Source organism: Marmota monax, unplaced genomic scaffold (assembly GCF_021218885.2).
Source record: "Marmota monax isolate L192 unplaced genomic scaffold, Marmota_monax_Labrador192_F-V1.1 WCK01_AAM20220418_F8-fsc00122, whole genome shotgun sequence".
Classification (NCBI taxonomy): domain Eukaryota; kingdom Metazoa; phylum Chordata; class Mammalia; order Rodentia; family Sciuridae; genus Marmota; species Marmota monax.
The window spans coordinates 7,303,768-7,331,370 of NW_026695223.1; the positions used below are offsets into that span (position 1 = coordinate 7,303,768).

A 27,603-nucleotide genomic window follows, 5' to 3' on the forward strand; every position below is an offset into this window, starting at 1 on the left:
TCCTAATCAAAGAGTTAGGATAGGTCAAATTGACATTAAGGAAAGCTCTGAGGGTGCTGGGTTGTGGGTAACTGAGGATTTGTTCTCCTATCCCCAGGCATCTTGTTTCAGAGTGAAGACAACTATGTCTGTGGGCTTCACCATCAAGACACTGCCTTGATTCCTGGGTAATCAGAGGAGTCAGACACCTGTTTTATGCTAAGAACAAAAGGGAATGTGGCAGAGATTGCTAATGTGACATTTGTCTTTGGTAGAAAATAAAAAGTATCACAAGATTAACTAACTCAAAAGACCAAACACCAGTAGCTCTGCACCATTTATTTGAATGGACGCCATTTTTCTTTGGGTTAGTTATACCTGAGAATCCGTCCAGAGGTGGGAGAAATAAGTGTAGGCTGGGTTCAGATAACAGCAATAATCCTTACTGAGACCATGTCTGGGAGCAACTTTGATATTCTCTAAATGTCTTTCGACAAGAACAGAAGGCTAACCTCAGGGGGGTCAACACCAATGTGTGATTCAGTGCTCAGAATGTCCACACTAAACTGGATTGACAGACCACTGTATGACCTCAAGAAAGCAAAGTCCACCCCTACATTTGCAGAATGTGACTGTGCATAAACATGGCCACAATTATCCAGTAGGAGCCAGTAGGAAGGCATTGAACCAAGTAGCTAAGGGCTCTCAGCACACCATCACCTGTCTCTCTTGCTATCAGAAAGCTTCTCAAAGCACAAAGAATTGGGGCCTTGGTTGGGGACAGCAGGTTTGAAGGCACGATATCAGGTTCTCATGGGAACCCCTGGTCTTTAGAACTACTGGTGGAAAACAGATGCCTCAGGATGTCAAGGGGGAACCCTCTGCTGGAGCTGATGGTTAAGTGAGGCTGCTGCTGAGCATGGAAATATGAGGAAAAAACAAACCAAAGAATAGAAAAACCGAAAACACAGGTACATTCCTGAGGAAGCTGGTTCAGTTTTGGCTTCTGACCCAGACCACCATCTGGAAGGCAGGCTGGGAAGCAGGACACTCTATAAGATACAGGGAGATTCCAGCCACACGGTGGTTCTGGAGTTGGTGGAGTGACAGTTCCTCATGTCCCTCCTGGCTGCTACATGCCCTTTACCTCCTGGTGCCACTGTATATGCTCATGGGGTTTTCCTGCCAACAGGGCAGGCAGGCCAGGCTATCAGCCACTTCCCTCTGGACAGGCCAGCCCCAGGCCTCAAAGAAAGGAACCAGGTTCTTCTGCACTGTTTCAGAGAACTTCTTCACCCACAGATTCATCTTGCTCACGTTGTCTTTGGGGAGGCCAGAGAAGGTCTGGTACTCAGCAAAGAGCTGGGTGAAGGGCTCCCACCCAAAGGCCTCTTGGAGCTGGAAGAGAAAGAAGGGCAGGGTGGGGTCAGGTTCACCAAGGAACTGCAGCTCGGGGGCTGACAGGTCCATCTCACTTACAGCCAATGGTCCCCTTCATTGTCAGTGTCCCTCCTATTGCTTCCCCTCCCCACTCTGCCCCCACACAGAAACACAGCCTGTGAGTTCATTCTGGCTCTCAGCCAAGAAACTGTACCCCCATGAACCTAGTGGAGGGGCTCAGGGGAAACTTAGTATGTGTAAAGTGGTAAATATTCAATAAGCTACAGTTACTGTCATTATTTTTGATAAAGAATTTAATATCCCAGGTCTTAATATCAGGATAGATTGGATCTAGACTGAGATGAGGGAGACTATTACATCCTACACAGTTAGAGGGAGGACTGGGACCCCAAAAGCGGGTGACCTCCAACACGTTTCAGACATGGTGATTATCCTTATTTTTTAATTAGCCACCTCAGGACTGTGACTATCGCCAGGTACCATATTGTACTGTGTGCAACACTGTCTTTGGGACACAAAAGGAAATATTTAGACATTTTGCAAGGGGCTCCAAATGAGAGTGACTCCTATTTTATAGAGGGGTGAAGATGACACAAATTTGGAATTAGCAGGGATCTGGGTGTTTCCCAGTGCCACCCCCATTTGATGGATGGGAATTCTCTGAATCTGGAGTGTACAAGTCCAAGGATAGATGACCTCGAGTGGGGCCTCTCTCACAGTCTCCCTACTGTGGCCTCACGATTGTTCCTCTGTAATTGCTGCACTGGCCTGACAGTCCTCCTGCCTGTGGCTTATTAATTAATGCATCAATCAATACAACAGGATTAAACACATAACTCTCTTGAGGTATCTATGGTGTGCCAGACATTGTGACAGGAAAAAGTGGTAGAGAGCTCATGTCCCACTAGAGGGCACAGATCAGCGGGAAAGATGGACATTCAAGGAGGCACATCCCTAAAGGGCTGTCTTTCCGAGAGGCAGCTGAGTAGGAGAAGGGGACAACACAGTTGAATTCTGACAGGTGGCTTTACAGGCAACAGGCCAGATGTTCAAGCACATTCTGGCTGCAGGAAGGAAACAAGGGAGGCCCAGAGGCCTGAAGCAGAGAGATGTGCTTGCAACTGTGAGCAGCTTGGTGCACTGAAAGATACAGGCTGAAAGAAAATCAGGAGGTGCAGCTCCAGGTGCTGGCAAATGTCCCAAGGTTAAGGGCCTCTGTGCCCCACTAAGCACCCTCACCTTTCTCCTGTACATAAAAGGAATATTTTAAGAGTTTTAAAGGTGGAATATTGACCCTATTTAGGGAGAAGCATGGAGGGGGATGGTTGGGGATTCAGGCAAGATGCTGGAGCAACTTAGGAGGAGGCTACTGAGCCACACTGAGAGGAAAACCATGAGGACCTGAGCAGCGGCGACCACAGCTGGAGTGACACGAGGACCTCCAGCAGGTGGGGAAGAGAAGCACCTGCCCGTCCCGACACCAACCCTCAGGCTCCAAGGTGGGAAGCAGGTCTCTCCAGAGCTTTTGTGAACTGAGGTTCAGCACTCCACAGCCAGTGGTAGGTGGGCAGAGCAGAATTCCGGTTTTAACTTCCACTTCAGTGACAGCCTACCATGAAGGCCTGCTGTCCTGTGGCCCTTGGGCAGGCTGTATGAAATGGCAGCAATGGATGAAGAGGGACCGCCTCATATTCACTCTTCAGAAAATTAGTGAATGAAAATCAAAGTTAGAGAGGCTAAGGAAGGACAAGAGCCTGGGGTTTGCATTAACTCCTAATTACATTCCAGGTCTATCACTTAAGTGGTGCTACTGAATAGGCTGCTTAAATTCCTTAATTTGGTGTGTGCCTCTGTGAAGAGTGGGCCATACAGCATCTGCCTATAGGGCTGCAGTTACCTCATAAGAGATCTGGTATTGGCAGTGGCTCTGACAGCTTGAAAACATCAAAGCTAAAAGCAGGGTTTGGGGATGGGGGACAGGGACCTCTGCTTATGCCATAGAAAACAGATTTGCTCAGTGACTTTGCTCTTCTCCTACCGATTTGACTGGTTATTTATATATTTAAAAATGATTTTGGCTCCAGTGGGGTGAAGGAAGACTGAGAAGCTTGTTAGCATCTCTTTCTCCTCCAAAGCCTCCTTGTGATGCAGGTAGGTACCCTGTCAAGAGCCCCTGCTGTCTAAGGGATGGACACTCACTGGACCCATACAACTGAGGAGAGGAAAACCAGCACAGCACAACAAACACCTTGATGAACATCTGTTAGGGGACCATGGACTGAACACATGGGTAGAAGAGCTGTGATCCAATCTCAGGAAAGTCTAACCCAGAGCTTCTGCTATTAACCAAGATGCTGTATAATGGAGATAAATAGGCTTCTGACTCTACCAGGATACATTTCCTTTTCTCTTATGCACGACAACAAGTCATTCAACAGAGGTCATTCTCTCACCACACAGGGTACAGGATAGGTGGGGTCATGAGGAGTTGGAGAGCTCCTGGGAGCCTGGAAGCTATAAGTCTGAGGAGTCAGGAAGCTCCAGATCCCTGAATTTCTGCTCAGTACCTGTAGATATGTTTCCAGAGCTGTCCACACATTCCAGTCACTCAGCCGAGCTCCCTTTCCCACATATGCCTTGATTCTCTTCTCTCGTTCTGCGGGGTTCAGAGCAGGGTGGGCCTGAGCCCTGGGGATCCCCAGGACTGTCTCATGCACGTAGACTGACCAGAGGTTGCAGGTGGCCTCAGTGGTGTGTGGAGGGAACTCCCATCCATGTCTTTGCTGGTTGTGGCCCAGCTCGTGGATGGGTCCCCACAGACCTGATCTTCTCATGACTGTCTCATCAATGAGCTCCTTCACAGATTCCAGGTGGCACATGATGGGGTACCCTGAGTGCATCCAGCCTGGGAATATAGAAGAAAGAGACGGAGCATGAAAGGGAGGTCCACGCAACCCTCCTCTCTTCACTTCTGCACACTCTGGAACTTTTTGGTGCTGGTTGGGAATTAGATAGCTTTGCTAAAGTGTGTGCTCCCCTTCCCAGCCTCTCCCACCCTCAACTTTGCCCTTCTCCTAGCTCTCGTCCTGAGTAGTAGGGATATATTTTATACAATTGTCCTTGGTGGAATTCAATGCTTCATTTTTTGTGAAAGTATATAACATCACGTCCTGTGTCTGGCTGGATCTGAGATCCTGGAGGCTAATTCAGTGTTGGCTTTTCTTCCCCCCGGTTAAAAAAGCTGGTGTCCAGATTCTTACTCTATGACAGAAATAGTGTCATCCTTTTTAAAAGATAAAAATATTGAAATCCAAATAAATTCTCTCCATGTGGGAAACAGAATGTCTAATTTCTCCTTCTGGTCCTCTTTGCTCTAAACCATTCAGTATATAATACAAACCCCTTCACTCATTTCCCCTCTTCATATGAATTCTCACTTAGGTTTGAAAGAAAAAGATCATTGTGCATGTTCTCCTTGAAATGACCCGCTCCGACATCTGGGAACTCCTAGCACTAAGTTTCTGATGTTGTTCTACCAATCTGCGTTATCTCACCTTGTAAGATGTCCATTTCACTTTTTTTTAAAGTCAACATTTTTCATCCCCATCAAGGTCTGTGTCTTTTATGTGTTCGTCCCTTTTAGTTTACTAATCGATTTATGCTTTACACATCTTGGGGATTAGAGACAAAATAACAAACAAATGATGTCCACTGACTTGGCACTTTCTCCCAGGACACTCACCAGCTGAGATCTGCACATCAGCAACAATCCTCTCAGGTCTGCGGAAGGGGAAAGGCTGGGCCGCCAGCCGGGATGTAGACTGCATCATCTTATCCCAGAGGCGGAGCGTAGGCGCGGGGTCCTCCAGGGCCTGGAGGTTTGCAGTGGGCACTGTCAGGACGATGTTGTCTGTGGCCAGCTCTCCCCAGGGAGCCAGGTTCTCCTGGACACAGCTCCTCCACTCCTCCAGGGATGTCTTATCTGGGAACACATAACATGTACCTGCCACCCTCCACCCCAACTTCCCTTTGAGGTGAAAAATACAACTCGAACTCCTGGAGAAAAACACTGAGATAATGAACCACTGTCGTGAAGGCCAATAGCCTTCACGAAGGGGAAGGATGAGCTTCCAGACCCTCTCTGTTTCTGCCCTGAAGTCTCCATGGACACACAGGTGGGCGGTATCTACAGTCTCCAGGTTTACCTCTAATAATTCTCCCTCCTTCTCTCCACTGACCTTTCTCCCTTGCCCCTCTAGCAACCTGCCCATAGTCACCATGGCACCCGCAGCGACCATTCTTACCCAAATTCCCAGTCCACTTACCCAACTTGTAGTAAGGGGCAGGCACAGCCCCCTTGATGGTGACAGACACAGGGCCAAGTTGACTGCCCTTGGGAACGATGACATAGAGGAGGCCACCCCAGAGGCAGGAGACTGACCGTTGGGTCCTGTCCATACAGCACTGGTGAGTCACCACAGGGGCTCGGGAGAGCTTCTTAGCCTTGCTCAGGTCATCCGTGTGGCAGCCAATCTGAACCTGGACAGGCAATTCCACCATGTGTAGGGGAACTAGAGTTCCTATGACCCAGGTATGGGGCTGCCCATGGGGCTGTGTGGACAGAGGCTGTTAGACACAAAACTCTGACTTCCCTTTTCCATGAGTGATGCATGGAAAACTATGAAATTGTTATCACTCCAAAGTCATAGGAACTAAAAGATAACCATGATACATTTTTCAGGTTCCATAGTAGATTTCCATCAGACCTTAGTATGTGAGGCATCAGACATAATAACCCCAAGGCTGAGTGGAGAAGGGGCTTTTGGTGTCCTATTACCAGGCAGGGTCCTGGGTGTCACACCAAGCCTAAGCAGCATGGAGATTCTGATGCGGGAATGAACCCTGGGATCCTACTCTGTCCCTTGGGAGCAGAGAGGAGGTTCAATTGGAAGTGGAGAAATCTGGCCTGGGGTTGGGGGTCAGGTGCAAAGGATTGTTCCTCTCCTTTTTGTGCAGAGCTCTGCTTCTTGTTTTGTCTGGAGGCCTTGGTTGCTTTTCTTAGGATTGATGGAAGTGAACTCCAGAGAGGACACTGACAAAAAAGAGACCCTCACTGTGGTGGGAAGTGACTCAGATGAGAGGCAGAATTTAAACTTGGAATATAGGGCCTATATTTGTGGATGACTGGATCAGGCCAATTCTTCTGGTTGTCAAGGTAGAGAGGTAAAATTGAGAGGCCTGTATTATCTGGGAAATGGGTGAGTGGCAATGTGATATAGGTGCTTCTCCTCCTTCACATCCTCATTTTCCAGTAAATTAATCACGTGTGTGTAGAAAGCAGAAGGCTTAGTGGTGAGCTCCAGACTTGATATTACAGTAGGGACCTCAGTCACTCATGTAGGCTCCCTTAAATTTGGCTGTTTCATCTGTGAAATCTAAAAGGGGCAAAATATTCCTTCCCTGTGCAGTTCCAGGAAGGACAGAGGGTGAGGAGGAGGCAGTTGGGGAGGTGCTGATGTGGGGGTCCCTACCTTCAGGCCAGCAGAGGCTGCAGCTGCAGGCAGGGAGATTTCTGCATTTTGTCCTTCCAGGAGGTAGAGCCCGGTGCTCACCCAGGAGTCCTCATTGCCTGACAAGTGAAAGAGAAGGCTGAGTTGTTTGTTCCCCAGGACTCCATCTCTACCTGCAGCCTCCCAGCCGCTCTACAGGTCCAGTTCTCCCAGGATGATTCACCTCTCCTAAGGCTTCATGAAAACCCCAACTCCTGTCTTCTTGCAAGTACCTGATAAAGCATAGAGCCAGCTTTCCTGAGGTTCAGGACCTGCAAGGTCCTGTGAAGCGAGCCCAGCCCACCTGCCCCTGGTCTAGGATGCCCTGGCACTCTCTGTCCACGCCATACCTGGGTTAGTCCCATTGATCTCCACAGTGATGGGGTCTGCTGAAGCCTGCATCCTGGAGGGGCAGGTCTGCGTGCCGAGGCCCTGAGCCAGTTGGGAGCAGTCGGTCCCAGAGTGTGCCAACTCTGTGGCCAGACAGAGCATGGTGGCCTCACAGGAGTCACGGGCAACCGGCTTTTCCTTGCTCACAGCTGGGAGGCCTGCCCGTTGCAGCGTCTTCCTCAGGAGCCGGTGTAAGGAGGCATAAGTAGGAACCCCCTGGGCAGGAATCTGGAGGAAGGCTGCCCCATCTACTCCCAGCTTTGCCAAGTGGCTCTTTTCCAGGTTCTCAGTACCGTGGTTCAACACAGTCCGGAACTCGGACATTGCCTTGCGGAAGTGGTAGCTCCTCATCTCAGGAGTGGGGACAGGGAAACAGCCTGGGCTGAGAGTCCGAGGCAGGATACTGAGGCCAAAGCAGTTGAGGATGCCATTGCCAGGGAAAGCAGCCAAGGCAGAGCGGCCTGGGTTCTGGGAGGCCCACCACCAGGCCTGACCTCCGATCAGCAGTCCCCCACCCTCGGCCACAAACTCCTGGAGCTCCTTGGCCTCTTTGTCACTGTAAGCCTTGCAGCAGTACACACATAAGTCACTGGTCAGATGGGACTCCAACCTGCACTGCAGGCCGTGCTTCAACAGTAGGGCATGCAGATCTTTTAGACTTGAGTTCACCCCAATTTTGCCCTTCTGGTCTCTGGCCAGCCAGCGCACAGCATTGAGCAGAAAGAGCTCCATCTTGGGAGCGCAGAGCATGCCCTCATGGGCAGCCACAACCACCCGGCCACGGCCATAGTGGGCAGCTGCCAGGAAGCAGTTGAGGGAGGCATCCAGTCCCAGAGGGAAGGCCAGGGCCCCGTGCACCAACAGCTGGGAGGGGACTCCCCCTGTCTGGATGTCCAACTCCGAGATCCCTTCCAGGAGCTGCTGCTGGTCCTGCCTAAGCTGCTGCCCACACCTGGGGGAGACATGGGAGACAGAGAGACACAGTCTGTTAAAGAACCACCAACAAGAGCTCCCTGAACAGAGAAAGAGCACATGGCTCCTTCAGATTCTCCTTCTTACCAACAGCATCGAGGATGTTAGCATGGAATGCAATTTGTTTCATCAATTTCTAGACATACTCTTTCACTTGTTACAACTGATGGCATATCACTGCTTAATTGACAGTGTTTGTTCTTCCTTAGTCATACATAAAATGCTGGTGCTTGTTTCAGTTGGTGTTGTCATAGATTTGATGAAACAGTGGAGAGGGAGTTGGTGGCCTTATTTGCATATCTTAATATTCATATTCTCCAAATGAACACCCCTGGGAATTCTTGCAATTTGGTCTGCTAAAGTATTGAATATTCTGACTTGTATTTTATATCTTTTAAAATTATTAGACATAAAATTTTGGAAAACTAGTCTGTTTAGAGAAGGCCGTCCTGCTTATGAATTTCCTAGGGCTTATTTTCTGCAAAGCAGAGCTATACAACACAACAAATTGCTCTCTCCATGAGACTAAGTGGAGATTGGAACACCTCCGAGGTTTGATTTATATAAACATCCATTTAAAAAGTCTATTTAAATCTGATGGTAGTATTCATGACTTTTTACTAAATGTGGTCAAATGTAATGAATTCAAAGAAGTTTTGTATTTCAAGAGTTTTTTCTTTAAAATGAATTTGTGTATACAGTAAATGTCAAACCATAGGAGATTGGTTCAATATATTATGGTTAATCAAACACAGCAGACTGCATGATAATTAAAATATTTTAGATGATATTGGCTTAATGGGAAGTAAAAACTAGATTCCAGGATACTATTCACTAAATAAGTAAACTCCTGAAAAAACAATTCTAAAAACCATAAAAACAGACATAGAAATGGTATCCAAATGATAGTTATCAAACATCTTCAGTGGTCATCTTGCCTAGTGGGTTATAGGTCATCTTAATCATCTTTAAAAACTTTGTTGTCTTGATTTTTAAAAAAATCAATGCATCAATTTCATAATAAAATCAAATGTCATTTTTAAAGGAAATATTTTACTCATTTAAAAAGTAAAACATTACTTTTAAAAATACCTCTTGTACAGATAGTTTCTCCTTAATTTCTTTTTAGCATGAAAATGTAAAGGATCATATCTTACTTTTGACATTCCATTTTTAATCATGCAGATGTTGTAAGGATACAGGCATCAATTTTGCTTCTGCCTCCCCCCATGAGACTCAATTCTAATTTTGGGGGTAATGACACTAAGCTACCAGACTTGATAATAAAACATTCTACTCCAAGAGTTCTTTTGGCTCCTGACAGGCCCCTGCAAATCTCAACAAATGGTAGAAAACTCCCAACATGGCAAGCAGCAGTTAAACATTAATCACCCAGAGGTTCACACCCTTGGGTTGGAAACACATCCAGCCACTATTATCCAATGAGAGGGTCCCAGCTTGGGCTCTGGATTTTGACAGGTCAGAGTGTGTTCCTGCATCCTCTCTTGACAGAACAGCCCTATGAAAAGTACTTTCAGAGTCTCCATTGACTCATTTAGTCCTGAGAATATTAAATAAACACTTGTAATTTGGCTAAGGTAGTCCCTAATACACAGTAAATCTTTAATGTGCTAGTGATTATTTAGCATACATAAATATATAAGGAACATTTACCTGATGATTAGGAACTTTACACATGATAAACAGAGACCTTAATTCTATTGCTATAGGTTCAATTCATTGGTTGAAACCCTAACCCCCCAGTTCTTTCCAAATTCATTGGTTGAAACCCTAATCCTCCAGTACCTCAGAATGAGAACTTACTGGAAACAGGATCATAGTAAAGTTAGAATAAAGTCACAGCAAAATAGAGTGGGTCCCTAATACAATATAACTAGTGTTCTTTTAAAGAGGAAGACCTGGGTACAAACAGGCACATAAGGAAAACACTGTGAAGACGAAGGCAGAGATCAGAGTGATGCTCCCACAAGCCCAGAAAGGCCAAAGACTGCCAGCCCCACATCACATGCTGGGAGGGAGGCATGGAATAGATTCTTCCTCAAGGCACTCGGAAGGGACCAACCCTGGTGAAGCCAGGTCCTTGGGTTTCTGTTTCCAGAACCTATGAGATGACACATTTCTAGGGTTAAGCCACTGGTTCTTTGTCACATATAGCAGCCCTAGGAAGCTAATACAGTCCTTGGCCAGGGCTTAGCCAAGTATGGCATCAACATAAAAACCTTCTATGTTCTATGTATGTTTCATTGATTTATCAGACTTGGTGGACAGAATGTGCCTCATCTCACACAATCTCTACCTGGGAGCTATGAATCACATTGAAAACAGAACTATGAAAACAGAAATGTGCTTCTCTTAACCTGGAAATCCTTGGACAAAGACCTCCCTATTGAATTAGGACTTGGTGAGGGTAGATACTATACAATTTCCAAGAGGTTCATACACATTTACTTTTAAACGAGCAGCTTCCAATATGCTGTAGACGTAGTAGATTACACCACGCGTGAACATAAGAGCTGTTGATGATATGAGGTTAACTTCCCTACCACCCTCCACCCCTGTCTTGGTGTCAAAGCAGCCAGTATCTGCCTGTGAATATGAAAGTCAACTCATTCCAGGATTTGCCTCAGGTATGCAAACAGGTCATGCCCTTGGGGATAAGATGGGAGAGGATCTCTAGTTGGTCCCTGCCCTTGGTAGACAAAGCTGGGGTGTGCAGAGAACAACTCCCTTAAGGAGTTCAGGGCCTTTCAAGATGGATTTGAAGTTAAGGAACCTGCTGGGTCAGTCCAGAGGCCTATGACCAAGACTACTTGCAGAAAAGTCCACTAAAAACCTCCATAGAGACTTCCTTATGGGGGAGAAATAGGGACAGTTTGGGAGTTTACAGTCCTGCTCCATTGGTCAGCTCCTGATGTTGTTTGAAACTCAGCCCTATGGCACCACATGCCACAACCCGGAGTTAATTAATTCAGGGTTAATGCTAGGACAACAGGCCGCCCTTTGTGTTATAGTGGTTTGGGATATGCAATCATTCATATATTTCTCACTGATTTATTTGCAAATATATGTTCATCTCTATTGCTTCACACACCAAGCACTGAGAATAAAGCAATGAATACAACCAGCAAGTTCTATGCATAGCAGGAACTATATATTTCGGTTGGCTAGACAGGCATTAGCAAGTGAACAGGTGAAGTATTTACAGCTTGTGAGAATGAAATTCTAGGGAATAGATGGAGAAATGTGGGCAAGAAAAACTGGAAAGATTGTCCTAGTTTTAATTGGGCTGTTGGTGGAGATTCCTCTGAGGAGGGTACTTGAGTTGAAACTGAATAAGCAGAATAAATTTGTCTTTAAAAATCTGAGAGAACATCCAAAATAGGAAGAGAAATTCACAAACCGATTTCTTTGATATTGAACTACCAGTGGTCTGTCTTTATTTCTTTCTTTTGAATAACTCTATTCCAAATATCGTGATAGTTTATTAAACAGGAAATCTAACGTTACCTATTGGGTTTTTGCATTAAGGCAATGTGTTGGCTAGCTTTTTGTGGCTATAACCAAAATATCTGACAAGAACTATTTAAAGGAGTTAAAGTTTACTTTGGCTCATAGTTAAAGATGTTCCTTCCATGGATAGGTGACTCCATTGTTCTGGGCCTGCGGTAAGGACAGAACATCATGGCGGAAGGGCGTGGTGGAGATAAGCTTCTCAGCTCATGGTAGCCAGAAAGCAGAGTGAGCAAGAAAGGCACCAGGGAAATATAAACCCCCAAGGAATACCCCCAGGAACCTACTTTCTCCAGCCACACCCTACCTGCCTATGATCACCACCCAGCGAGTCCATTCAAATCATTAGTCCATCAAATGGATTAACCATTCACTAGGTTACAGCTCTCAAAATCTAATAATTTCAACCATGAACATTATTGCACAAACACAGGAGAGTTTGTGGGACACCACAAATCCAAATGATAAAAGAAAGAGATCTAAATACTTTAAGGATGTATAGGGATGGTGCATCATTTATAGCCTTCTTCCCTTAAAATAGCACCCACTGAAAACACATAAATATTCAACAAAAAGGAAATAGTCACATAAGTTGGTGTAACTTATGTTATAACTAAAAATTCTCATTAAAAAGATTATTTGTAAAAGCAAAATTGTTCTTAAATGGAATATAAAGTACAAGTATGCAATCATAACTAGCTAAAATGATACATAAAGATAGATGATTTAGAATGTTCCAGTTCCTTTAATGTCATATTGGGTTTTTTAATAAAATAATTAACAAATAACAAAAACCAGCAATGTGGAAAATTAGTTTTATACACTGTCACCTGAGCAGTCACCACACTTCTGTCAGTCACACGAGTACGACCTAAATTAAACACTCCCAGTTCCCAGAAGAGTGTGTGGATGTCACAGGCAGTCATATATTTTAGAGGAATGAGAGAATGGATGCCAGGTACTAGAAAGAAGGGAAAACTGAAGTGTTGTGAAAATTCATTTCTGTTTTCTTTTTGTTGCACAAACAATGAAAACAACACAAATGATACTGGGTCAAAGAAAGATATCCTAATGTGACCTGGAGAGCATTTTCCTATAGTTTGAAAGTTGTAGGAAGGCAAAGAAGTAATGTAAAAAAAATGTCTGCTTTTCAATTTATAAAATTTGGGGAGAACAAAAATGTTTGAAATAATCATTTTCAACTTATTATCATCAAGCATGTGTCCATATTTTATTATATTTTCTTTAAGTGTTTTGTTTTGCAACCTATATATACAATGTTTTAATGAATTTATCACCATTTTAACAGAGATTCATATCTTAATTTTGCCTATTGTATTATGAATATTTTCCTTTTCTTTTAAGAGGTTTTGAAAACGATATTATGTGTTCAAACATATGCTGTAACTGTAGGATATACCATACATTATTAAAGAATCTATTATAGACACTTGTGTTTCTTCTAGTGCTTCATTTACTAGTGAAAATATCAACATGTGTTCAGAAAAACTTGCCTCACAGCTCCCATTTTCCTCCTGCACAATCTTTTTCTTTCCTCCACCTCCTCTACTGAAAGCATTCCCTAATAAATTTTCTGCACCCTCATCTCTTGTGTCTGAGTTGGCCTCCTAGAGACCCAACCTGCAACAAGGGGACCTGGCAACGCCCAGCAAATTACACATGCTCTTCCCGTGTCACTCAGCAATCCCACTTCCAGTGATGTGGCAAAAACATGAAGATTTATCTACAGAGTATTCATTGCAGTATATTTGTAATAACAAAAAAGAAACCCGGAAAAATGAAAAAACATACTGGAAAATGTCTGCCAATAAGGAATTTAGGAAGAAACAATATTATATCCATACAGTGTAGTATAGTAGAATACTTGGTGTATTTCTATATACTATTATGGAGCCAATCCACACAATAATGTTGATTGAAAAAGTAAGGTGGAGGAAAAGGTACAGAGCATGCTATTATCTATCCAAAAAGGGTAGTGTATTAATGTGTGTACTTATAAGTAAAAAATCATGAAGTATTCATCCATAAAATTGGGGAGAACCGGAAGAAGAGAATTGTATGAAGGGGACAGGGACAGAATACAGGGACAGAAAATCAAGATATTTTTTGGATCCATAATTATTTTCGATATTTATAATACAAATTACAAAAACAATTTCAAAAAACAAATTACAAAAACAAATGAATTGACATTTATATCCATCTAGTAGTATAACCACAAAGAGAGGGACTATTCTAAGGGACTTTAAAGGATGGTAATTTGACTTTATATATACCTAATACAATATAACATAAGGCAAAAAGCACTGAAAATAATCTCTGTTTCAGTAATCATATTAGTAGTAGTAGTAGTAGTAGTAGTGTTATTCAAATCATTGTTAGTAGTAACGTTATTCAAATGTTGTAACTACATTGTGGGATAAATAAAGCAAATGTATCATCATGTTGGTATTACAGAAGTGGGATTTGTCCCTATGGAGAAAAAAAAGGGGGGAAACAAACGCAATATTGCTGAAATAATAAAAATCCTTTAGCCCTGAATTAGAATGAGAAGTATCCATATGAGCACTTGATGTATTTACCTTAAAAAAAATTCTTAGAAACAATGATGGACTCAGAAGCAATGAACATCCCTACAATCTAGATTGCAGTTTCTAAATACCATTTCCCACTCAAAGAAACAAAGACATTCAGAGAAATGTTTGATCCTGGGCATAGACAAAGAAATGCGTAAGACAAGACTGGAGCCTCTTATTATACCAAAAAGCAAGAAAGTTTACTAAGGCGAGGTCAAGACCACTCAGGAGTTCATTTGAATTGCCTCACTGTGACCAGACATAGGACAATTTTAGCATCAATAAAGATAAGAAATGAAACACATTGTGTTTCAAACACAATTTCAACATGGTAGGAAACAACACATTGGTGACCTTTGAAAGATATGAGGGAATCAATTTGATATTCTGAGAACTGGTTTCAAAATGAGAAAGCATAATAATTAGGCAGTTATCTTTTCTAGGCAAACTATAGCTCAGGGTAAGCGAATTATTAATGAATTAGTTTGATCTATAGAACCATTCTGAATATTACATAAAGGGAATACTAGAAGTTTAAATTCACCACTTTATTTTCCCTAATGAACTAAGAGATCTAGGTCTAAGCAAGGATCACTAATGACTGCTAACATAGCAGTGAGGGAGAAAAACGAGACATCATGTTCCACCCAGTGGATGTACACATGCCAGCTACAGAGGGTCAGGCCACAACATGGGCTCAACCTCTGCATCAGGAGCTGGGTGTGAGGGGGACTTTTTCTTAAAGGGCCAGAGAAGTACTTTAGGTTTCTGAGGTCATGAGCTCTTGCTACAATGACTCAAGTTGGCCACTGTAGCTTGAAAGCAACCACAGACAATTTGGAAATGAATGGACATGGCTCTGTTAAAAAACCAAACCCATTATTTCCCAAAACAGGGGACTGGGCCTTAGGCTTTGTCAATCCTCTGGTGGAATTTAGAGCTCACTTCTAATTTGTAGGAATGGAGAGGGAAAGGGGATATATCAAACACCACCACAGAGATGCTATCAGTAAAATTCAGACTGAAGGAAACTGCTCAGGATAGACTACCTGGTGTCTTAAAAAAAAATAAAAGTTGGAAAGGAAAGTCATAGTTTTATAAGAGACATTAAAGTTCTATCAAGGAATCAAAATACTTGGGCTTTATTTTAATACCAATGCCAACACATTTTGAAATGAATGGTGACATTAAGGGACTGTTCTTTCAGGTTTCATAATGGTGTCTTATGGTTATGTTTGTCAGAATTCATTTCCTTTTAGATACATAGAGAAATACAGATAGTGTGATACATATCTCCTGTTTGCTTCAAGATAACGTGAGGTGGACAGAGGTGGGGCTGTAGATAAAATGACCTTGACATTGAGTAGACTATTGTTGGGGTTGGGTAACGGGATTCAGTGCACTGTTCTGTACTTTTGACTCTGTTTGAAGTTTGCCAGAGTTAAGAACTTAAAAAGTTCACAAACATACCACAGATCCAGTAACAGAGATATATAATGAGGTGCAGATGAAGAGAAACAGGTTTAGTTTTTTGAAAAGGAGAGTCCCTTAGAGCAATTAAGAGGAATTATGCTGATCTGATTTAATTTGTTTCTTTCTTCTTGTTAGAATCAACAACAAGTTGGAGCAAATCAAATCCACTCTAATGTCCCTGGTAATCACATCACTTCTCCACCCCATCCCCCCACCCAGAAGGAAACAAATTCCCAGGGTGGCAGGGCTGGGGCTGAGACTCCAGGACACTGCTAGTTCCAAATGCAATATTAATACATCTCTTCTTAGTAGCAAAATCTTGATTATTTAAAGGATGCCATTTAAAAGCATTCAAAGCCTCAGTATCCTTAGTAGCTATGGCTGGTCAGGTGATCTAGTGTTGGTCACAGGATCTAGTTTGGGCCACTAGAACATAAATTATCCAAGGGACAAATGAATCATTGCTTTGAACTCCACAGCCTTGGACAGCTAGATTCCCCTGTGGGGTTTCTCTCAGTGCAAAGGTGCTGAAAGACAGGGCCACTTGCTGTGTTAATGGGCAAAGTCCATGCTAACTTGAAACCTATGGGTTCCCATAGCTTTGAGTTCAGATGCCTGCTGCCCTGGAGTGAAAGCCATGCCAGTGTGCCCAAACAGCCTGGGGCGCCAGCTGCCTGGAGAAGGAAGAACACTGCACAAGTGACAGGTCTCCAATCAGGCCAGTCCCCACAGCCTCTGGCTTCCTGTTTATCCTGCAAAATTTCTCACAATAAATCCCCCTTCGATGTGTTTCACTATTAATAAAGCATGGATGGGGTCGCTTCTTTCCTTTGTTAGAGATCCGACCCATCAGGTCCAATCCACTCATCAGGCCCCACTGTGAAACTTTTTTCCTGTGGGTTTTTTTTTTTTTTTTTGTCTTTTATATCTTACTAATTATTTCAGACTTTTAATTTCTCAGTCAGCTCACACCTCCGTGCTGTTATCTGATCCCTCCTTGGGCAGGACAATAAATGGTTAGGGCTTCCAGAAAATAGGATTTTCTAAAGAAGACAGGCCCAGCAGGTGCACCCAGTCTGGCTTATTATTGCTTGGGTGTAATTCCAGTGACTGAGCGAGTACTGGCCATCTCGTGCCTATCAGGATAAAAGTGACACTCCATGACAGGAAAGACAGAGAGAGAATGAACGGGAGACACAGGAGAGGCTCTGCCACAGGTCAGACTACCTACCTCCATAGACTTCAAGTGGCATGAGAAAAATACTCCTTCGTGGTTAATTCACTGTAGTCAGACTTTTGTTATACATGGAAAAACACAGTCTCTAATATCTTGAACACAAAATATCCAAAATCAAACACCCAATCTCCTGTAATCTGTCTTCTTGTAATGTCCCATTTGGCAATACCCGCCTGCCTCTAAGTCACTCTGGCCAGACATTTCAACTGCTCTTTAACCCTCTTTCTCCTTATTCAGTCCACCAGCCAAGACTTCTGTGTCTTACCTTTGAAGTGTACCCAACAAATGAACCACTTCCCAGTAGTTTAATTGCTACAACCTAACTGGTCACCACCACCTCTCACAGGGTCTATTTCAGGGGCCCCTTGATCCATCTCCTACTTCAACCTTTGCTTCCTATAGTCTGTTCACATTCAGGAAGAGGGTTCCTTTGGAAATAACAGTCACATCAAATCATTCCTCTATATGAATTCCAAACTGCCTCTCCATCACCCTATGAACATCTGTGGTTCTAGCTGTGGACAAACAGTTCTCATATAGCCTCACCTCCTGTTGATCCAGACTTTATTCACTCAGCTCTAATCATTCTGGCTTCCTTGATCTTCCTGGAATGCACCAAACTAGCTTAGGATTAGGTTTTTACCCTTGCTCCTTACACTCCCTCCTTCTGATTAGGTACCATCAAACCCTGGCTTAGCTGACTCATTTGCATTCCCCATAGACTCCAGATAATAATAACCTGTACCCACCTCCTTGTCACATCAGGCGAGCTCTGTGCCCAACTTTATTTATTTATTTATTTTGAGAGAGAGAGAGAGAGAGAGAGAGAGAGAGAGAGAGAGAGAGAGAATATCTCTTTTGTAGATGGACACAACACAATGCCTTTTATTTTTTTTTATGTGGTGCTGAGAATCAAACCCGGGTCCCGCCCGTGCTAGGCGAGCACTCTACCACTAAGTCACAATCCCAGCCCCCAACTTTATTTTACCTTGTGGTTCTTATTAAAAGCTGATAGGGAACTTTCTATTTGGTTCCCTAATTGTCCAATTCTTCAGTGGAATAAAGCTTCATAACAGCATGGTTTGACTGTTTTGATCTCTGCTAGACCTCTACTATACATGTGACGGACATCATTATCCAAAGTACATGTATGAAGAAACAAATTGGATGTCAATCTAACTTTATATACAAGCAGAGATATGAAAAATTGTGGTATATATGTGTAATAAGAATGGTAGTGCATTCTGCTGTCATGTATTTAAGAAAATAAAAAATAAATAAAAATTAAAAAAAAAAAAAAGAATGAGGCCTGGCCCATAATAAAGAGCTCTGCAAACCACAGTTGATTCCTTGACTTAAGAGAAATTGATAAGCACTCTCTATGTACTAGGCACGGCACACGGAGATGGACTCTAAGACAAGCTTTCCTATTAAGTGGATACTGCTTTGGTCACGGGGGGAGGACCAACCCCTCTTGTGTCTTGGGGCATTTGACTGTGCTCTTTTTGATTTGTGGTGGTTCCAAACCTAGGTGGAAAACCACTGGTCTTGAAATGGAAGGTCACTGGAGGTGAGGAGATCGAGCCTATTGTTAAGCATGATTACACTCTTTAACTAGGAAAGGCACACTTACCTGACATGCAGCGGGATCTTGGGCACCTTCTTGGAGACCTTGAAGTGGCTTCTGTCCCCATGGATGTCAGTGAAGTACACTCCAGCCATGCTTGTCACCTGGTTCCCGGGGAAGCTGGACAGCACCTTGTCACGGCCATGCTGACTGGCCCAATACCAGGCCTGGCCCCCGATCAGCAAGCCCCCTCCCTGCTTCACAAACTGGACCAGCCTCGCGGTCAAGCCATTACTGTAGGCACTGGTGCAGTAAACACCCAGGGCCTCTCTAGGCTCTGGCTCAATCTGGGCCTCAACCCCGGAGCCCTTCAGGAGGTTTACTAGTGATGCCAGGGATGGGTGCACTCCAACAGGAGCCCCAGGGGAGGAACGGAGCCAGCCCACTGCATTGAGGAGAAATGGAGCCAAGCCCGCATGTAACAGGTAGCCTTCATGGGACATGACCACGAGGCGGCCTTGGCCATAGGAGGAGGCAGCGATGAGAACCTGGCCCCTGTCATTCACCATCACTGGGAAGGCGGCCTCTCCAATAAGAAGGAGCTCACTGGGGATGGGGCCTTTGGGGATATCCCAGCTGGTCACTCCATTCATGAGGGTCTCGAAAGCAGCATCAGGAGTTGGTGCCATGGTTCTACCAGCTGCTGCAGAGAAAAGCAAAGTCTCAGGTTGGTCAGAACAGATGGAGGAAGGAGTGAAGCAAAGAACTAAATTCATTCACCTGGCAACTTGTACTGGTTCCCCACTGTGAGCCATGCATGTTCTCACACTAGGAGTAAATCCAGGGACAAAACAGAAAAGGACCCCAACAGGACAATGAATAAACAGGAAGGCAAAGAGACATACAATGCAGCATCAAATAATCCCTGTCATGAAAGTAAAGCCTGGCAGTGAGATATGGAGGGACTGGAGGATATTTCAGATTGGATGGCAGGAAGGACACTGATGAGAAGGTGGTATTAAAGGGAAAACCCACAAGGTGGCAGGGGCTGAGCATTACAGGCCTGGCCCCTGATCCGTGAAGAAGCACCAGGGTAGCTGGAGAACCAGGGCAGGGAGGACCAGATCCAGCTCCTTCCTATGCCCTCAGGTCAAGGCCAGGGTTAAGCTGGTGTGCATTGGTCGATTCATTTTGATTTCCTTGGACAGAAAAGCCACATCACTTGCCAGAAACTGCATTGGTTTGGACAGCTTTGACTATGTGAGCTGGAAATGCCTGTTGCTATATCTTATCTGCCTGGGGAGGTCCCTGTTTGGTATTCTGGAGTTTCTGGAGGTCTTTATAATTTGGTGTGCTTAACACTGAACTCATTACATTGTTCCCTTCAGAGCAGTGCCTTCTGGTAAGTTATTTGGGCTTGGTTTTCCACCTGTAAAATGAGAATCACATCCTTTGGAGGACAGTTTCTGAAGATGTGCACACATATGGTATGCACAGTGAATACTGAGAAAACTCAATGCTCATCCTGCTTTGCCCTTTTAGCTTCCCCAAGCAACATGGGCAATGCAGTTGGTGCTTTGGGTGTCCCTGCTGTTTCCCTCACCCCACCTAGGGGCTCACCATGGGGACTTTCCTGTACACTCAGATGCACAGGTTAGTCCCACATGTGGTTATGGACATTCTAGGTACCTTCACCCAGTGGAGGGAGCCATGGATACATTCCTAGAGTCTTTTGAGGTGCATCTCACAGCATCCCGTCAGATGGCCCTGGAGGGACTGAGCTCCTCTGAACAGTGGCAAGAGCTCAGCCACAAGCCCTTACTGGGTTCCCTCCTTCCGGGTATCATTTTCCCCATTTCGTCACTGGGGCTTTCGGGGCTGTCTTCCCAAATAAACCACCAGCAGGCCAGTCCTTGCATCAGGTGTTGCTTTGAGGAAAGAACCTAAATCAGGGGTCAAACAACTTGAGCCCTCTGTCTCCAACCAGTTCCTTCTGCCAATCTTCTCCAATGTCAAGCCCTTTGGTTTACATTCATGTGTAGACTAAACCTGGTTCTAGTCCCCAGGTTGCATTCCAATCTACAATATTCTTCCTTAAAATCCAATAAGAACTCTCACATGGCATCCACTGCCCCCGAGGTGAAGCTTGCTGTGTCTCACCCTGGATTTTAAGTCCTCCAGGTCTGGCACTCCATTGTTTATGAGACTTTTTCCCCCTGTCACTGTCTTTCAGAAATTCTCTAGTAGGTTTGGCATCCCTGAGTGTGCCCTGCATTTCCTGTGGAAATCTCTCCCTCATTCCCTTTCCCATCTACCTCCTCTTTCATAGTATTGTTTCCAGGATAGTAAGAGCATTGGGTGATCTCAGCTTAGAGTTTAGGAGTGGGAAAGGGCAGCAGCGTGAGATCAAGAAATTGGAGTTCAAGATCCTGTTAACTAACTGCGAAAACAAAGCAGTCTTTCATTTCTCCCTAGTCTGACAGGAAAACACAAAAACCCCAGATGAGTAATCGGTCCTGAAACGCAAACCCGGAGACACCACTTAAATGTGCTTGCACATGCGCAAGCAGGGCCGGCACCGCAGGTAACACGCACAAGTTTGTCGTTAAGTTCAGAGAATACTGAAATATATTTTGATACAATTGGCAAATAGCAGCAGATTAACGAAAGTATATGGAAAACCTAGACCTAAGAGAAGAGACATTTCGCCCACTTGGAATGGTGTCCGGCTCCTTCTGGCTCCTTGGGGCGCACCCTTCCAGTGTCCCCCAGCGGCTCGGCCACCCGCCTGCACTCTAGGAGACAGATGGACTGAAATACTCACACTTCTTCGCCCGAGTCGGGGTAGACTGCAGCTGCCGAGGCGCAGCGGGGCTTTCCAGAGGCGGGGCTGTCCTGGGCCAGGGCTGTTCCAGGGTCCATCTGTTCAGACGTGGGGCTGTCCCGGGGCAGGGCTGTCCAAAGGCGTGGCTGTTCTGGGGCGGGGCTGTGTTGGGGGCTGTCCAGAGGCGGGGCAGTCTCAGGCGGGCTCTCCTGAGGAGCGATTAGCCAGAGACGAGGCTATCCTGGAGGCGGGCTGTGCTGCAGGGAGGCTGTCCAGAGGCGGGGCGTCCAGAGGCGGGCCTATCCTAGAGGTGGTCTGTGATGGGGGAGAGGGGCTGTCCAGAGGCGGGGATGTCCCGGTGGTGGGCCATCCAGAGATTGAGCCCTCTGATGGTCAGCCTTTAGCAGTGCAGGCTGTCCCTTTGCGGGCTGTTCAGAGGCGGTACTGTCCAGAGGGGTATCTGTCCAGAAATGACCGATCCAGAGGCGGAGCTGTCCAGCGGCGGGCCCGTCCAGCGGCGGGGCCATCCCGTGGCTGGGCTCTCCCGAAGTTGGGCAGTCCAGAGGCGGGGCTATCTAGAGGCGGGTCTACCCACAGGTGGGGCTATTCAGAGGTGGGGCTAACCAGTGGAGAGGCTGCTTCAGGGGCGGGCTGTCCAGAGGCGGGGACTTCCTAGGGGCAGGTCTACCCAAAGGCGGTACTGTCCAGAGGAGTGGCCATCCAGGGGCGGAGCCGTCGGGGAGGGGGCAGGCAGTCCAAAGGCGGGGCTATTTAGAGGCGGGGCTATCCTGGGGGCTGGCGACCCAGAGGCGGGTCTGTCCAGAGGCGGGTCTGTCCAGAGGCGGGTCTGCCCAGAGGCGGGACTGTCCATATGCAGCGCTGTTCCAGGGGCTGTGCAGAGGCGGGGTTATCCTGGGGTGGGGTCGGCTGTCCAGGAGCCAGGCTTTTCCAGAAGCGGGTTGTTATGATGGCAGGTCTCACCTGGGGTGGGGTCGTTTTGATCCCTAGGGCGGGATCGTCACCGCACCGGAACCGAATCTCCGCCTTGCGGTTGCTCTCGCTGCCCGCGGTCGGCCTCACTTGGGACAGGGCGTAAATATGCTGTCAAATTTGTGAGAAAAGTAAACTCCGAGTCTCCAACCGACCACATTGAGGGCGAACAGTCCCTTAACAACAGAGTCCTGTCGCGCGTCCACCGCGGCCAGCGTAGAACCTGACTCCCTTTCCTGGAACCTGGGAGGCTGCGCCCGAGAGCGACGTCACCCTCGCCCAAGGCCCCTGGGCGGGGACTGCCCTCTGGTGGTCAGCCTCCGGCAGTGCAGCCCCAGGGAGCTCCTCACCGGGAGCTAGAACTGGCGTTTGGGGTTTCCAAGTTTACCCAGAATCCGTGCCCAGAGATTGTGTTGCTAGGAAGGAAACAAGACTGTGACGTCACCGAAACAGACACAGCTATGATTGGAGAAATAACGCTAAAGCACTGGAGAGTCGGTGCATGAATCTCCACCTGGGAGGGGTCGGAAGTTGAGAGTTAGGAAGGAAGGGAACTGGGCGATTTGCCGCGATCCTGCTCTTGCACCGCTGTGCATCGCGGTTGCACTGTTTTTATTTTTACTGTGCTTTGTTTGATTTTGTTTTTAGAGGGGGAGAGCAGACATACAGGAAGGGAGGTATGAATTGAGAATGATAATAGACAACAGGACTTTGGATCTCGTTTTCTCTAGTTCCCTTTGGGGGCTCCCGTGCTGTTTATAAAGCTTTTTGTTGTTAAAAGAAGACCATGCTGCCTCTTTACAAGACCGTGTGTCTCCTTACAAGAGCTATTGAAAAGCGGCTCCTGAGGCTGAGTAAGGAGGATCTTAAGTTCAAAGCCAGCTACAGCAGTTTAGCGAGGCCCTAAACAACTCAGCGAGACCCCGTGTCTAAATAAAATACCAAAAAAGGGCTGGGGTGTGGCTCAGTGGTTAAGCATCCCTGCGTACCAAAAATTAATCAAAGAGAGGTGGGGGAGGGAGGGAGGGAGAGAGAGAAAGGAAATTTAAAAACAGTCATCTCCCCACAAACAACCCCACTGAATTTTAACATGTAGGGGCATCCTCATTCAAAATCTCTTCTGTCCCGCCAGCGTGTCTAACCTAGCGTCTGCACCAGGACCTCTTGCCCCTTCTCATTGTATAACTAGATAGCTCCCCTTTCAAGACCTTCTGTTCAGTTGCCTGCATTTTTGTAGTTTTATTTTTTATGTATTCCCGATTCGGTTTCTGAGCTAACAATATGCTTTGGTTAAAGGCTCTTTCTTGAATCTGTACAGCCCATTCTTTTTTGCATTCACCTGCTTTAGGCAGCTTTGTGTGGCTGTGAACAATATATCCCACAAAAACAATTTTGAGGAGGAAAGGTTAATTTTGGCTCATTGTTTTGGAGGGCCAGTGGGCTGACTCCATTGCTCTGGGCAAAACTGAGGCAAAATATCATGGCGGGAAATCCTGGCAGCACAAGGCAGCTCAGGACACCACAGCCAGGAAGCTAGAGAGAGCTCCTCTCACCAGGGATAAAATATGAATCCTAAAGGCATGGTCCTGGAAGCTAGCCTGCTTCCTTCAGCAACACCTTACCTGCCGCTAGTCGTCCTCAATATTATTTGTTCTTTTAGGTTCTACTTATTTACTAATTCAATGTGGCAATATGTAAAGAAAAATATGGCCTTATTCTGAAAGTGAGTTACCCAAATATATTTTTACCTTAAAAACAAAGTCAGTAAATGGGTAGGACTTTTTGAAAAAAATTTAAGGTTTACAGAAGATAAACTGGGATGTTTATCAGATGCAAATCTATCTATATAGCTCTATGTATCTATCTATATAGCCTTCTGTTTTGTCTCTAACCCAGTAATCTTTTACAAATTTATTCTACATAGAAGTATAGATGCTACAGATCAAAAAATGTTTAATGCAAAATTATTTGAAATAGAAAAACAATTCAAAATTACTAAGTTTAATTTATCGACAAGCTAAGGGTAGACCATGCAATGGATCCTGTTTCAACTGTTTTAACTAGACCTGTAAGTACTAATACGGAAATATTTACAAGTATAATGTTTAATATATGTTAGTCTGCATAATATTATCTTTTGAACATAAAGATCTTATATGCAAATATGTGTATATGTATGTGTGTGTGTGTGTGTGTGAGTATGCATGTACCTATGTGTGTATGTGTATGAGTGTGAGCGTGTGTGTGTGTGAGCGTGTGTGTGTGTGCGTGTGTGTTGCATGGAGACATCTTCAAGGCATCCAGGAGTACTTGGTAACCATGGTTACATCTGATAAGTGATTCAGGGATGTTTGAGAATGTAGATGAGCATTATTTTCTTTTCATCTTGGGTAGTTCTTAATTATATTATTTCTACCATACAAAGAAACAGTGAGAACAACACAAAAATGTTTCTGGGAATAAAAGATCATATACAATTTTGGTTACTGAAGAGTTATAAAAATGTCTTGAGAATTTTTCATGATTACCTTGTAGAAGTCAATAATATCACTAGTTAAATACCCAAATTTTTATCAAGCAGCAGCACACTGAAGGCTCAGTCCACACCCAGGCAGTCCCATGTCCTGTCCTCTCTCTGGCTGGCTGTCCGTTCCCCAGTCAGTTCTTAGTATGAAATTACCGTCACGAAGTTCAGCTATCAATTTCTGCAAAACCTCTCATCCATTCTCTCCATCTTCACCCTCCACCCCGCACCCTGTCAAACCACCAGCATCTCTCCTACTAAAATGGCCCCTGAGCTCCTGTGCCCCTTCCTGTCATTTTAACACATTATGGATACTGCAGTTGGTGTTCATTCCAGAATTCAGAGCTGTGCATGTCAGCTCTGGCCTAAACCATGTAATGTCTTCCCATCAACTTAGCATTCTGACCTGGGAACACACCCTCCACACGACGGCTCCTGCTCAGGCCTCCAGCCCTCAGTGACATTGCGGTTCCTCTTGTCTCCCAGTCCTCCAGCCCCATGGATTTTCTTTCTTTCTTACTTACTTTTTTTTCTTCTACTGGGGTTTGAACCCAGGGACACTTACCCACTCCCAAACTGCTGGGATCACCGGCATTCACCACAATGCCTGGTGACCCCGTGGATTTTCCTTAAGTTTATGGAATGCACCACACTCACTCCCATCAAAGTGAGCTTTCTTTCTAGAAAATTACTCTTTTTTTCCCCCCTTAGCCAGTCATCACTTCTTCAGGAGAGACTTGCCCACCCTTCAGAGTATCCTCCTGTCCACACTAAGTACCTCTGCTTTTTGGTTCACATCCTGTTGCTGTTGTACATCAACCAGTACAATCGTCTGATCACTCTGCTTCTCTCATCAGTCTGCGGTGCCAGGAGGGCAGAGTCTGCCACTTGTTGGATTGTTTTTCCCTGCTTTGTTTCTGGCATGTAGAGGGCTTTAGTTTCTTAAGAAATGTGTAAATATATGCTGAATAAATACGTCTGTAGTGAGTGTCCCAAAGATTTTTGTTGAATTAGTGAGTAAATAACTGCCGGATGCACTAGTGGAAATCTGTTTGGCAAAGAGCCCAATGCATTCAACTTTCAAGAGTGAGCAAGGAGAAACTTACATAGCAGACACAACTCGGAGGAGACCTGTCAGATTTCAGAATGTTCCGGGGCAGGAGCCTAATGTGCAGTGAAGTTATTTGAGTTCTTAGGCTTCATGCCAGAAAAGAACTGATCTTCAGCAACTGAGGTGGGAGAGGGGTGGCTCAGTAACGCTCCGTGTCCAAAGCTGAGCTCAGCCTCTTCTACGTGCCGGCATTCTTAACTTCTAACCAGTCTCTACCACCATCAGCCTCACCCCTATAGTAATGTGCTACATTTGTTCTTAAGACTCTGGAGAGTATTTTAATTGCTCTAAAAGAAGAAAGGCCCTTGCACAGCTTTCACCTTAGAAAAAAAGTGCTTTTTGCAGAGTGAGAGTGCAAAAGTAGGTCTCACATCAACCAAGGCGCTGTCAGTCAGGGATACAAGATGCCGGAGGAATGGAACCACAAAGTAAGAGCAGAATAAAGGTCCATTAAGAACTAGGGGATGAAAGACGGTGACTGGTATGGCTTCTGGCTTACGTGGCATTGTTCACTCAAGGTGCCAAACCCTAGACCCTTCCTTCCACCTGGGGGAAAAACCATCTATTCGACAAAAGTCAATATATTCTCACTGGACACACATTCTTTGAGGCACTCTGGCAGACAGCAATGATACTACAGTTGATAAATCTAGAGAAATCTGAAGTCCATAAGTCAAGACATCTGGAGAGGAGAGCTGACGTGAAAGTGACCATTGGGTCTGTTTATCTCAGCATCAGGTCAAGTGTCAAGTGTGAGTAAGTGGAAAGGAAGATGCACTCATTTCTGGTCAAGAGATCAGGGAAGAACTTGCAGAGTAGGCGGCACAAAAACAGCCCTAAAAAACATCTAGGTGTTTGTGGGCGGGGGGCGGAGCATCACAAGATGAGGTCACATATAATTTCAAAGCCTGGAGACAAGATGGAAAAGCTTCCTTTGAAAAGGACAGAATGTTCTTTAAGACTGAAATTTGCTTATATTTGTTAATAGGAACTTGAGCAATGCTCACTCTAAGTACCCAGGTTTTGAGGGACTTTGGCTGTCCTATCAGAGTTTGATTGTCTTCTACAATCTGAAGGCATTTTAAGAAACACCATGTAGCACACACTGTGGTTGCTCCCACAACATCTGTTCCCTACCCCTATTGTCCTATCTTACCAAATCTCATTTTTGTTCAGACAATCTATGCCTCCCTCAAAAGGTTCAGGGGGAAATGAATCCATTTCCGGTTCCTAGGGTAGATATGGGTAAGGTGAGTCAAGCAGTCTTGCCTAGGCCCTTTGTACTGCCTTGGCTGTGTGTTAGCCAACTTGTCTCTGACCAAAATACCTGACAAGAACAACTGAGAGAAGGAAAACCTTATTAGGGGCTCATGGTTTCCAATGTCTCAGTCCGCTGTCAGCTGGCTTTCTTGTTTTGGACCCCAGGTGAGGCAGAGGGGAGAGTCAGAAAAGGGTGAG

The 27,603-nt window shown here is 45.2% G+C and overlaps 2 protein-coding genes across 3 annotated transcripts in view; both read right to left on the reverse strand.

Moving 5' to 3' along the window:
- Positions 1 to 21,606, reverse strand: part of LOC124086084 (TRPM8 channel-associated factor 2-like) — a 52,246-nt gene extending 30,640 nt beyond the window's left edge. The window contains 1 exon segment of the mRNA XM_058575748.1: positions 21,521 to 21,606. The gene's annotated coding sequence lies outside the window, so the exon portion shown is untranslated.
- LOC124086055 (TRPM8 channel-associated factor 2) lies at positions 301 to 21,654 on the reverse strand. Of its 2 annotated transcripts, none has more exons than XM_046434060.2 (8): positions 21,521 to 21,654; positions 18,763 to 19,396; positions 7,280 to 8,271; positions 6,912 to 7,009; positions 5,706 to 5,919; positions 5,123 to 5,362; positions 3,948 to 4,285; positions 301 to 1,377 (listed from the first exon to the last, which is right to left on the reverse strand). In XM_046434060.2, the coding sequence occupies exons 2-8, from the start codon at positions 19,383 to 19,385 to the stop codon at positions 1,123 to 1,125; spliced, it is 2,760 nt and encodes a 919-aa protein (XP_046290016.1). In that variant the 5' UTR covers positions 19,386 to 19,396; positions 21,521 to 21,654; the 3' UTR covers positions 301 to 1,122. The 2 variants fall into 2 exon arrangements, with proteins under 2 accessions (XP_046290016.1, XP_046290015.1); XM_046434059.2 differs by having other exon boundaries at positions 18,763 to 19,399.
- Positions 21,655 to 27,603: the final 5,949 nt, after the last annotated feature.